Source organism: Varroa destructor, unplaced genomic scaffold (genome assembly GCF_002443255.2).
Source record: "Varroa destructor unplaced genomic scaffold, Vdes_3.0 BEIS01000002.1, whole genome shotgun sequence".
Lineage (NCBI taxonomy): Eukaryota > Metazoa > Arthropoda > Arachnida > Mesostigmata > Varroidae > Varroa > Varroa destructor.
Genome location: NW_019211455.1, coordinates 41,128,260 through 41,141,323, shown reverse-complemented (window position 1 = coordinate 41,141,323; position 13,064 = coordinate 41,128,260). Strand labels below are relative to the sequence as shown.

At 41.5% G+C, this 13,064-nt stretch overlaps 2 protein-coding genes across 12 annotated transcripts in view; one reads left to right on the top strand and one right to left on the bottom strand.

The window, feature by feature from the left end:
* The window catches only part of wts (serine/threonine-protein kinase warts), a 36,861-nt gene extending 30,477 nt beyond the window's left edge, over nucleotides 1–6,384 (top strand). For all 3 annotated transcript variants that reach the window (XM_022791879.2, XM_022791880.2, XM_086978604.1), the window contains 2 exons: nucleotides 950–1,744; nucleotides 1,931–6,384. In XM_022791879.2, coding sequence (XP_022647614.1) covers nucleotides 950–1,744; nucleotides 1,931–2,862 — 1,727 coding nt within the window. In that variant the 3' untranslated portion in view covers nucleotides 2,863–6,384. The remainder of the gene's footprint in view (nucleotides 1–949; nucleotides 1,745–1,930) is intronic.
* Nucleotides 6,385–7,056: 672 nt separating this feature from the next.
* Nucleotides 7,057–12,434, bottom strand: LOC111245324 (uncharacterized). 9 transcript variants are annotated; one of them, XR_015319928.1, is made up of 5 exons: nucleotides 12,307–12,434; nucleotides 11,144–11,216; nucleotides 10,429–10,611; nucleotides 7,765–8,036; nucleotides 7,057–7,426 (listed from the first exon to the last, which is right to left on the bottom strand). XR_015319928.1 is itself a non-coding variant. In XM_086978606.1 (5 exons), exons 1-4 carry the CDS (start codon nucleotides 12,333–12,335, stop codon nucleotides 7,851–7,853), a joined length of 471 nt encoding a protein of 156 aa, XP_086834732.1. In that variant the 5' UTR covers nucleotides 12,336–12,434; the 3' UTR covers nucleotides 7,057–7,426; nucleotides 7,807–7,850. The 9 variants fall into 9 exon arrangements, 8 of the variants coding, with proteins under 8 accessions (XP_086834732.1, XP_086834733.1, XP_086834735.1 ...); XM_086978606.1 differs by having other exon boundaries at nucleotides 7,807–8,036; XM_086978607.1 differs by having other exon boundaries at nucleotides 7,831–8,036.
* Nucleotides 12,435–13,064: the final 630 nt, after the last annotated feature.

Here is a 13,064-nt window from a genome sequence, read left to right as displayed (position 1 = left end):
CTGTACAAGCACGACGCGAAATGCAGCTTTGTCTACGCTCATAGGCCGACAAGTAGCTAACATTGTGCATCTAATCATTCATAAGTCGTCAACGCGCCGAGCTGTCTCGTCTGCATTGACGACCCGGCAGCAGTCGCTTCTTATTTGCTTTCGTCCAACAGGGAAAATACACAGATCTATCAGATCTATCGCGAAAATAACTTGCAGCGCCCACAAAAACGGGTGGGCACGCATCAAGACGTCACAAAGCTTCACGGCCGCTTAGTAGTTTTAGTTTCTCACGTTGCATGACAAAAGTCGCTTGTGCCATGAACGAGAAGAAATGTATTGAGGTGAATTCACAGAGCTCGATTGAGTTGGCCCGATGTTCTGATCATAGAGACGCATCTATCACTGTCTCTTGCTCAGACACTTTGTCATAGGTCATACACTATTTAATGAGTTATAGTAAAATCTTTACAAGTGTTGTGATGATATTTTGTTATATACAGGAAATTATCTTGATTATTCCAAATGCTGTTATTGCCTTGCGTCTTTGTAATACATAGGTGCAGTTGTTTGGAACAAAGTAGACGGGGCATATATATATTCGTACTTACGCTTAACAAGCGAGCCCACGTCACACACCATATGCGTTTGTCTTCAGGATGAGATGAAAAACATCGTTTGGTTTCGTAGTGTTAGCTGGGTTCCAAAATTGAAAGCAACATATTTATAAATTGACTAAGTATTTACAATGCATATTTAGTCGGAAAATTTCAAAGTGAAATTAATGCACGACGGGTATTTTTTTGGCGACATTGTAAACTTTTTTTTTAAAATTCCGAGATATAATAATATTCGCTTTATTTAAACCGATGATCAGAGCAGGAAGAAATATGTTATCGCATTTAGAATGCAACGCACCATGTCTAGCAGTTTGAGTAGCCTCTTGTTTCTTTACTTTCAGGAACGAATCACAGCCAAGATAACACGAATGTGGACAGCTCCAGCTCTCGGTCCGAGAGCCCCGTGACGGACTCGTGTTCGTTCTTGGTCGCGGGAGCTCCGCCGGGTATGGCTCCATCCGTGGGATGTCCGCTACCAGGAGTTGGCGGAGTGCCCTATCCGGCTCCTGGGGCCGAAATCGGCGTCGGCTCGTCGTCGAAGGACGCTGAGAGCGGCGGTTCCGAGGAGCCGATTCGACATCAGTCGCCCATTCCGCCGCGGAAAAAATGGTCGATAGAACGCGACGACACCAAAGTACGCAACTACAGTCCCGACGCATACAAGTTCTTTATGGAGCAGCATGTCGAGAACGTGATGAAGAACCACCACCAGCGGCAGCAGAGGCGGCAACAACTCGAGACGGAAATGGCCAAGGTGGGCTTGTCGTCCGAGGCTCAAATGCAGATGCGTAGGATGTTACATCAGAAGGAATCGAACTACATTCGGTTGCGACGTGCGAAAATGGAGATTAGCATGTTCCACAAAATAGCAATCATCGGTATGGGCGCATTCGGCGAAGTGGCCCTCGTTAAGAAGGTCGACACCCAGCAGTTATATGCAATGAAGACTCTACGCAAAGAAGACGTTCTCAAGCGAAATCAGGTGGCGCACGTCAAGGCCGAACGTGATATTTTGGCTGAAGCAGATAATGAATGGGTGGTAAAGCTATATTACAGCTTCCAGGATCAGAACAGTCTCTATTTTGTCATGGACTACATTGCTGGGGGCGACATGATGACACTGCTAATTAAGTTTGGTTAGTACAATATAGCACCAATACATACGAACGACCATTTTGTGATCGTATTTCACTAGAAAATTTTGAGATACATAACTTGATGATTCGCGTATGATACAAACTATTTACTTCATGGAATAAACGAATTGGACTAACAGTTATTTCGCTCCTTCTTTTTTTTTGTTATTCAATGGTTGTCACCAGGCGTGTTTGAGGAGTCCTTGGCACGGTTTTACATCGCCGAATTGACGTGCGCGTTAGAAAGTGTTCATAAACTCGGATTCATTCACCGCGATATCAAACCCGACAACATTCTGATCGATCGAGACGGGCATATCAAACTGACGGATTTCGGTCTCTGCACTGGCTTTCGGTGGACACACAATTCCAAGTACTATCAGCGGGGAGGTGACCACGCTCGCCAAGACTCAATGGACTTCAACGCGTGCGAAGAAGAGGATTGTTCGTGCAAGAAACCCCTAGAACGCCGCCGTCGAAAAGACCAGCAGCGGAGTCTTGCCCGAAGTCTCGTCGGTACTCCGAATTATATTGCGCCTGAAGTACTGCTGAGACAAGGGTACGGCCAGGCGTGTGACTGGTGGAGTGTGGGAGTCATTCTTTACGAGATGTTGATAGGTCAGGCGCCGTTCCACGCATCGAAGCCAGCCGAAACGCAATACAAAGTGATCCACTGGGAGACCCATCTAACGTTTCCACCGGTACCCCAGCTGAGTCCCGAGGCAAATAGCCTCATTCGAGCATTATGTACCAGTCAGGAGAAGCGACTTGGTGTGAAGGGCGCATACGAGATTAAGGCTCATCCTTTCTTTAGCGGCATCGATTTCGAAGGTGGAGTAAGAAAAACTACTGCACCATACATTCCGCAGATTCGTTATCCGGCGGATACGTCGAACTTTGACAAATATGAAATGCCGTTAAGCGGGATGGATGACGCTACCAAAGGTCTGAACGGGATGCCACCAGAACGTGACGGCGATCATGCCTTCCTCGAGTTCACATTTCGACGTTTCTTTGATGATGGCGGCCAGGCTTACCCATTGCGGTTTGCCGAACAAATTCAAGAAGAACAGGAAACTCCGCAAGTGGATGCCAAAGGCAACCCTGTCTATGTATAGCATTTAGCTCCCGTTGTCGATTTGATCTATCGTTTTACCTGTAAGGGATGAGGTTGGCAAGCTGTCACCTATGGTGTGGCGAATATTCCAGGCGGCACCTGAACATGAACAGATTTTATATAAATATAGTTGGTTATATCATAGGCGTTAACAGCAGCATATAGAGAGATTAACGCTCGAGTGGAATCGTACTTCGATAGGTTACCGGACATATTCGATAGGCGTGATGACCGATAAGAGTGACTCCAGAAAACTATAATTATTGTCGTCTCACGCCTTATAAACAGATCGCACAAAAATGTCGTCAGGGCCACGTCGAAGTTCCCCCCGGTGTATATTATATGGTCATGTGAGTGGTCTAGCTACCGTAACCCGTTGAGAAACGATCAGGGAGTTTATGTCGAAAGTGGTTCTATGCTATATAGAAGGCATTGACGGTGAGTCAATAGCACGGGTTACCACTGTAAGTGACGGGGGAACATTTAAGAGGTACGGCGCTCGTCGGATGACACGTATCACGGACGTGAATAATCTCGTTTGCTTTGCTTAGGCACTCAATTCAGATTTAGTAATATTTCGTTATTTTTCGTAGTTAGGCATTTAGTTGTACAGAAGGTATTTAATTTGGAGAGAGAGAGAGGGAGAGAGGGGGGAGAGAAACAAACACACACCCACCCCACACACTCACATATACACACACACATACACACACACACACCCCCCACACCCACACATACACACAACCTACACACACACCCCACACCCACACACACACAACCCACACACACACAACCCACACACACAACCCACCCACACACACACACACACACACCCCACACACACACACACACACACACACACACACACACACACACACACACACACACACACACACACACACACACACACACACACACACACACACACACACACACACACACACACACACACACACACACACACACACACACACACACACACACACACACACACACACACACACACACACACACACACACACACACACACACACACACACACACACACACACACCACACATAGACACACACACCACACATAGACACACACACCACACATAGACACACACACCACACATAGACACACACACCACACACAGACACACACACCACACAAAGACACACACACCACACACAGACACACACACCACACAAAAACACCCACACCACACACAGACACACAAACCACCACAAACCCCACAAACCCCCAAACACAGACAGACACACACTCAGACACAGACAGACACACACTCAGACACAGACAGACACACACTCAGACACAGACAGACACACACTCAGACACAGACAGACACACACTCAGACACAGACAGACACACACTCAGACACAGACAGAGACACACTCAGACACAGACAGAGACACACTCAGACACAGACAGACACACACTCAGACATCCGCAGACACCCTCACCCACACACAGACACCCACCCACCCACCTAAATACCCACACGCACACACACATGCACGAGAGAGAGAGAGAGGGAGAGAGAGAGCTATATAAAGTGGAAATCTATTATAGTTTGCTGGCACCCGGCAACGGAAAAGCTAGTTGTGAAAACTTTACGATGCATTCACAGCAGCTGTGAGCGGCGAAACGGCATCTCGGGCCCTCGTGCGATTCGCTGAGCGAGTCGGAATAGCTATAGAACATCGTTTAGCTCGATCCTTCATAGTAAAAAAAGCAAAGTTTTTTCATACCAATTTTGTTGGATACTTTAAATGCGTAATCCGTAACGGGCTAACAGTTAAGCATATTAGAATAACAAGTCTCAAAATTGAAGAAAATAGCTTTTTTTTCTATTTGATTAATGAAGTCCGTCCGTGACAGGGTCTTGAAGGACATCATACCAAATAAAAAGAAAATGTGTTTGGCAGAAAAGAAGGAGAGAAAGAAAAGGAGGATGAAATATAGCTGTAACGAGGGAGAGTTATCGTAAGATGATTTGTGACTTTGAAACGCACCCAATGCCAGAAAATGGCTATAATAATTCTAACATTTATGGTGAAGACTTACAACGACTATTATTATTATTTATCATCATTATTATTATTACTATCATTAATATTGTTATTACTATTCGTATTTTCTCACATGTGCAACAATACAAAGTTTACCCAGTACTATTGCTACTGTTGATTAATCAACAAATTTACTAAAGTAGGAGATGGTGGAGAGGGAAGCATCTCGGATCCGCGAGCTGGCACTGTGTGTCTCGCCTATTTATGATGTTATAGAACATACGCACGCAGAAGCCGTGGTCCATATGTTTATGTTAGTGGCTATGATCATGTTAATGATGAATGGTGACGATCGATGATTTTGCTTTGTTGTGTAACAAACTAGATAGAACTGTACAGATTTAAGAGACCTTTCGCGCGAAAAACAATTCGCGTAGGTGGAATATATTAATTATAATTATTATCACACAAAAACTAGATCGACCGCAATAATACGAAGAGCTAGAAAGAATGATGAATGAGATAATGAGTACGATTAATTGAAAAAGCGAGAGTGACTATCTTACTAGTGCGGTCGGTTGGATATGTCAATGAATACGAAAATAATAGCACGAGTTCGGAAAAGTGTGAATGCCATGCAAGAACGGGTGACATCTGAAATAAATACGCGATGAAAAACTGTGCAAGGGTAAACAATTCAAAGAAAAAGAGGGTTGGAACAGGAAATGGTAACAACGTTATAACAGAAAATGTTTATCCTATTAGAAAAGAGAGAAGCCTAAAACAAAGATGATGCGTTTAGTGGGATAAAAGGGTCACATGGGCAAGGACCACGAAAGGAACACGGCTCAGAATAAAAGGCTTCCGATCCGAGGCACGTTGCAGATGTGCGTGCGATAAATATTAGGACAGCATCAGCACGAAATAGCGTATTAGGACATGGCGCAGATGACAGTGGAAAGAGATTAATACTTCATATCAATGACAAGAAGAATTATTAGAAACAGGGTCGACGCGTTGAATAGGTTGTTTGGCTTTACACTCGCAATATACCCATGTTTTGTCCAAAAACTTGCCGTTGTTTGTAGCGTCGAACAGAAAATGTTTAACGAGGAAGGGCAGGAAATATGCGATACCCGCATTCTGTCAAGTTTAGTGGTACTAACACGAATGGTTCACACGTAATCGTAGAATACTTGATAACAGCAAATCAACAATGTGGATTATCACGTATGAAACCGCTGAAATGACTACGAGGCCATTGTTGGTATAGGCGGAAGCATCGTGGTATCTGGCTTCGTCACAATGTAACTCCTTTTCTCGAATCATGTAAATAGAAAATAGGCGAAATAGACAAAGCCGACATAGAAAACGGAAGAAATGGAAAGAAAGAAAAAAAAGACAAACCACAGAATGCTCAAATGAAAGAACCAGTAGCAAGCCTCAATGTATATACTAGACCCAATAAAAATGGCTTATCGACAGATTTCTGGCAAAAAAAACAGATGAAGTCTTGCATTAATTTGACCTTCGTAGATGAAATTGTTCATATAATTGCCCTCAGCAGAGCAGTTACACAGAAATTAATACTTGATTATATAGGCATTCTATAGCAAGACTCAACATGTATGTGCGATTCTTGGGTTAATAGCTTAGACGAGATACTAGTAAAGATGCTGATTATTTTTCATTTGTATTTTTTTCTTGATTTCTATTTAGGTTTTCATCCTGTCCCAACGTTCTTTCGTAAATATTTTCAGGATTGCGACAGCGTTTCTCCAGTTTCTACTTATAACTTTTCAAGAACTTTTCATATGGTCGAATCTGTAATGGTCTCCTCGATGCCCTTATGGGATTGTCTCTCTAGACTGCGGTAGATAAGTGCATAGTTGACATTATTAATCATCGGAAACTACCTTCGATACGAGTTATTACATGACAGAAACAATTCACAAGAGAAAGTTTTACCGAAATGCTGATAAACGAACAAAATTAGCCAAACATCATCACTGTAGCAACAGTTAAGAGCTTAGCTGGATCATTCTATTCATAAAATAATAGTCATAATTAACATCCCTGTTTAAAAAAATACAAAAAAGAGAGAACTGTTATTTTTTTAATTTTATACGAACGATATTACTTCCTATAATTTGGAAATAATATTAAAAAGTACCGAGGTTAAATCGACCAAAACTATTATGACTGTGTGAAGTAGAAGCATTTATTTCTTGCGATAACGTGGTGTGTTATTGGTCGCATCATTTAGGTACTGGACGCAAACTATATTGCTTGACAGAACGGGGCTTCCAGCTGTCACCTTTGTCTTGGAGACCTTTTGACATCTTTAAAATAGGCTTGTAATTGATCTATAAAAGCCGACTATTTCAACGGAGGTCAAGGTAACAAGGCTTGTTTGTAACAAGTACCTCCACAGTGCCATCATGCATTGCGCTGTGGACCAGGAAGCCTTGTAAACTGGACGAGCTTGCGCTGTGACAGGTGGACCTTTTTAGTTTTACAGCGACAAATTCTAGCTGAGTTCGGCTATCTGAAATTGTATTTGCTTTACGTAAGAAGCCACATTAATTACGTCTAGATTATCATAAATGCACATAATAGGTCGATGGCTATACTGTGATTGAATTAAAGAAAGTTGTTTTTTTTTGTGTTTTCCTGCAAGAGTTGAAATTTCTTGACACCAATCATTATTAAGTTGGCTGTCCTCTCCGGCATCATATCTAGCCTATACTAAATGGGGGATATATCAGTCTGTAATGTTCAAAACAAACATCTCAGGCGCTTTTCATATACGCATTTCTGCGACCTTTAGAATGGATCGTCTTAACAACAATAATTATTTGAATTGATTCTGTATAGTAGACTCACAAAAACATGCTTTTATGATATTAATGGCAATGATTGTTATACGTTAAGACGATGCGCAGCAGTTACTTCGTTAAAACTCCGTCCGCTCATTGTAAAAGCTTTTCGATTTGCTCGACATCGTGTATCAGACCGTCGGCCTGCGCCAGCTTTGCCCGAGTTGCCGCCACTAACCGGGCTTGGGGGATCTCACTAAGAGCGAGAACAACCGGTGCCCCTCGAAGACTCAAATCGCCTAACGATTCCGGACGAACCTGCAATAAAGAGTCGATATTCTTCAGATCATTATTACTTTATTTCATATATAAGCAGATGAGTTTGAGATCCAATAACTTAGAGTACGGCCTACATTTTTAGTGTCTATTTCAATTAACCAACATTCGAAGATAGTCAAAACTAGCTGCCGAACTCAATTTGCAGCGTGATTCATCGTCAGTTATGCGCATCTCGTAGTTAACGAAGCTTGTACTAGCCTGTACGAGTATTTTCAGACGCCTAGAACTTAGCCTAAAGGTCTTTGGCACGAGCTAAAATAAAGCAGCATGTTTAACCCGTTAATGTTTGAGAATTATATGGGGCGATCGGAACATGGTTGGTACTGGTTGGAATCAAGCTGTTTCTCCAGAGAACAACAACTCCACGTAAAAGAAACGCTAAGCTATTTATTATGATAGCTCCAGCTAAGGCTCCAACCTCACGACCCCGTTGACGGTATCGCAAGATCCGGCAACGGGGACGTGAGGTCGATATATATACGCCTATACCGAATCCGAACTGACAAAAAGGCTAGAATTATCCGCAATCACCCGAACCGATAATGCCCACCGCAATTTGTACAATACTGCGCCGGACGCGGAAATTAACCGAGCGTCACCCGGCTATGAGGTCACCTCTTAACTTTTTCGAAAAACTGGTACCAACAAATACTAGAGTCTGCCCGTTAGAAGTATATTGTGCTGCAAAAAGTCAACGCCGTACCATGTTACTCGGCGAGAATTTAAATCGAGAACTCACAAGTCTGTTCACGACGGCGAACACTACCTTGTCAATAATGCCTTTGTTCGTTGGTGTATGGTATGAATAAACACCTATTATGTGTGAGGAGCTGAGGCTGAGATCTCCGTGTTTGAGGTACTGCACTACTTGGAACAGTTCCAATCAGTGTTGCTGGTCCGGACCTGATCCGCAATGAGTACTTGACAAGTGCGCATGGCATGTTCCTTTGCTGGGAAAATCTATTTTAATGTTTGCTTACGCCATAGGCGCTCGCCGACAAGCTAAAATGAAGCCCTCCTGCACGAAGGCAATCACGAAGAAAACTTGCTGCTGCATGTTTCTGGCTCATACCATCAAATGTTTGTTAACGACATTCCTAAAAATTCGTTTATGCCTTTTGTTTGAATAGCATGAATCACAGAACATTTCATTTCCGCAGTTTGTGATGTACTACTTCAGGAAATATACCGGGTCTGTTCTAGGCCAAAGGCGGCGTTCTTCCCTGTGCTCGCAGATTTTAAATTGATGTTTAATATTGTTTTCAGCGACAAAAGTTTGGTGAAGCTTGAAAAATGTGGAATCTCATAGAACATGGTGCATTCAATTGGGCCAATATCATATAATACGAAAACTCGATAAATATAGATGTCGAAATGTAGTAGTTCGTGCAAACAACCGGTGTTTCATAGGATGATAGCCCATGTTCTCCGTCGTTTTTTCTGCTGCTAAATCGGCCGCTTCGCAATCAACATCCGGTGAAATAGGTAGAAATATTTCTGTACCCCGAGCTTTTCATCTTCCAATGGAGTCGGTTTCACGTTTAATAAGCTCTCCCCAGGCTTATTGCGTGAACGAGGCTGTACCTTTGATTAATGACAGAGGTTATTAAGTTTGGCAGTAAAGACTGCCTCGCTGTTTTTTTACATATGTGAATATGTGTGTTTCCTAAATATGTGAATAGCTTCAATTATCTGGAAGTGATCTTGCCCGCGAGCAACCGAGCTCTCATAGAGCTCATCACAGACAGGTACACTAAATGAATGTTGTGTGAAATTTTGCTTGCATACAGGGTCGGTTTTGTCCTAAATAAAAATGGCCTCGACCGCTTCCTATAGAAAATTTTTTTTGTAGACATGTTACAACGAACCACCTCGAAAAATTTGACCGAACTCTATCTTTGTTCTCAAAGTGAACCATGGGCCCATTGTTCACCCTTGAACAGATACGCGTACCTCCTAGGCGACAGGTCACTACTGTAGAGGATCTGAGACGCAAATTTCATCAACTCCGCCTACTCGGAGTTTGTCAACACGTGAGAGATAAGTATGGCGGAAATCCATCCCGACTTATATAATATACAAAATATAATTAATGAAGCACGAAAAGCGTCGGACAGACCGGCACATATTTAGACGTTTTGCAGTGCATCAGTTTTATCACATCCTATGTGGAACCGTGGGTTTTCATTCACCACGTGTTTTATTCACTAATTACGTGAATCTGCGCAAAATGTGATGCAATATGCCTTAGGTACCAGGCTGTGTCATGCACTGCAGTACCATCGCTGGGCAGTCTCTCGGATCGAAAACACCAACCTTGAAACTAGACATTTTTGAGTTTATACAACACAACTGTATTTTTCTTAACACAACAAACATATATGTATATTACTGGGAGTGTCTGTCTGGTTGAAGCTATTCCAGCCGTCTGTTTGATTTGGTCCATATTGTCCATGATGCTTTGAATGAGCTCAGCGTGTCTGGCGGCAGATGGTACTGCCTCAGTCCCAACACCATTCGAATCCTTCTTCGAGTCTCCCGAAGTCTGCTTGCGCAATGATGGCAGAAACTGCTCCTGAAGGATAAGGGTAAATAAGGTTTGTTTTGAACCAGTAATGATTTAAGTTATACCTGTGAACGGCTGGTCTCGCACGTTTAAGGAACAAGTTTTTTTTAAATCTTACTGTATCTGGCGTGACTAGTAATAAGTCAAAGAATGTTTTTTTTTATTCATTATAGGGGAAACAATTATTATAGAAAAACAATAATTTAAATAAAATATTCACACAGATTCACGTAAGTTACTGCCCTGCAAATCTCTTTTGGGAAACACCGTATTTCTCAATAGGTGAGATAGCATACCATAGAATAGAAGATTTCGTCAATAATAAAAAAATATTCAGTAGGTTAATTGTTCAGTACCTTGTAGTTAGAATAAAATTAAAGAGTTATATTTGAATTAGTCCCAAACAAAGGCCAAAGCATATGGCATTCGGGATTTAGTGCGTGTGGACATCACAGTAGTGAACAAATGCCATAACAGTAAAACATAGTCTTTATAATGCATACGATTTTAGATAGTTTATACAGGTTAAGCCGGCACTTACCTGAAATTGCTTAATAGCTTCTCCCGTCGCGGTGATGGATTGCGCTAACTCTCTCATTGATGGACTCGCCATCCTGATAACAGCAGGTAGTAAATGAAAAAAGAAGTGCATTTTAAAATCAATCAGATTATTCTGGCCACAGAATACGGGTCTTACACATGGGTCACCTAACGATGCTACGTGTTAACTAAACTTGCCTTGAGTTCATTGAGCATAGCAAATTACTTATGTGAGGTACTTAATTTGTGGTAATTTTTCTGTCTCATTCGAAAATTGGCACCTTTTGTTCAATGTTGGGATTATACTGACTCTACAGATCTATGAATAATCCGTACTTTCTAAAAATATTCTCAGTCGTTCCCAGATAATACATGATACACGCTACTCCACCATTTGCTAAGACTTTGCAGTATCATAATTGGAAGTAGCTTGAGGGTGTATTTTTTTTAAATCTAATGAATCTGAAATAAATGGCTTAAAAATGCACTTGAAATAGAAATAGTTTTAATTTGTATATTTTACAATGGTTGTCGTTTTTAATCGTTCCAGAATTATTTTGCAAAAGTATGTTTCTAGAAAATGCTTTATGGTAGCTTTTGTGATAGCTCTGACAAACGTGATTACATTATACCAAAAATATACTAGATTTGCTAATGCTAAAAGAACAATTGAATAGCTACACCCTGAAGCTTCGTAAGCCCTTTTTCATACGATACAGTAGCCTTCTACTGAGAAACAACCTGTACCTAGAGCGTAGCTCATAAATATCAGTACATATTTTGCGATATCATTTTGTTATAGCACCTGATTTGGTGATCGACTTCCGTGAAGTTCAGTGATATTATGAAGGCAATTCTTAGAAGCTATTCCATACGGTTATAATTAAAGTTGAACACTTTAATAATAACCGTATGGAATCTAATTGTTGCAGGCCCTTTCTCTGCTTTGAAACACTTAGAAGTGATACGTAACCATCAGTTAACGCATTCGCTCAAGCGTTAAAACGCTTCCGAGCATTTAGAACTTTAAACGCATAAAAAAATGAAAGCTAAATGCATAGATGCGCACGATCGGAAATTCGTCTAGCAATATTTAATGCCACTAATAAATACAGCGCAAATCAACCTCAATTTCGATCTACAGGTAAAGAAAAGTCCACAAACTTTTCCATGTTTTTCGAACGGTCACACATCGAAGTTTAAAGCTCTATCATCACACACGAACCAAAAAGTTCTGATCTTTTAATTGGACTTAATTGGAGGGAACCTGCGGCGGGCTAACCAAGCTTCCAACGAATGAATGAATTCTTACCGCTCCACACCATCGTAGCGGGTCGGCAGACGAAAACGCTGGTGGTGCGCCGGTCCGTCGCGCGGGAAATCAAAAAAAAACAAGAGTTTATTTACTTTTTGAAGACGATTACAAACATGCTCAGCGTTATTCAATGCAACCGTATTGTGGAAGTTGTAGAAGTTTTCCATACAAGTTATCGCACTGTTAGTCACGTTCAAGCAAGGAATGCAAAAGATTTAATTTAATAGGTAAAAGGTCATTCACATCTAGAACTACCTTCAGTTATCATGATGTTTGGATGAATAAGTCGACGAATTAATAATTTTTACATAGGCTCAGGTAGAGATCCTGTCGGTTACAAAGTATTTATTAAGAAAAATATATTTAGTTTTGTGTACGAATTATGAAAATACATTTCGTGAACGATTATTGGCACTCACTAAAGGTGCCAAACAGTTTTGTGTAGGAATCCTATTTCTATGAGTTCGACAGATGCATCCTTTTGCACTCTACGTTATCAAATAGAATTTTTCAACATTTTTGACAATTAATTAAGTTCAATTAAATTGTCCAGTCATTATTATGGCGACAAATGAGGTTTTCGAACGCCGTGGTGGTGGTGGTGGGG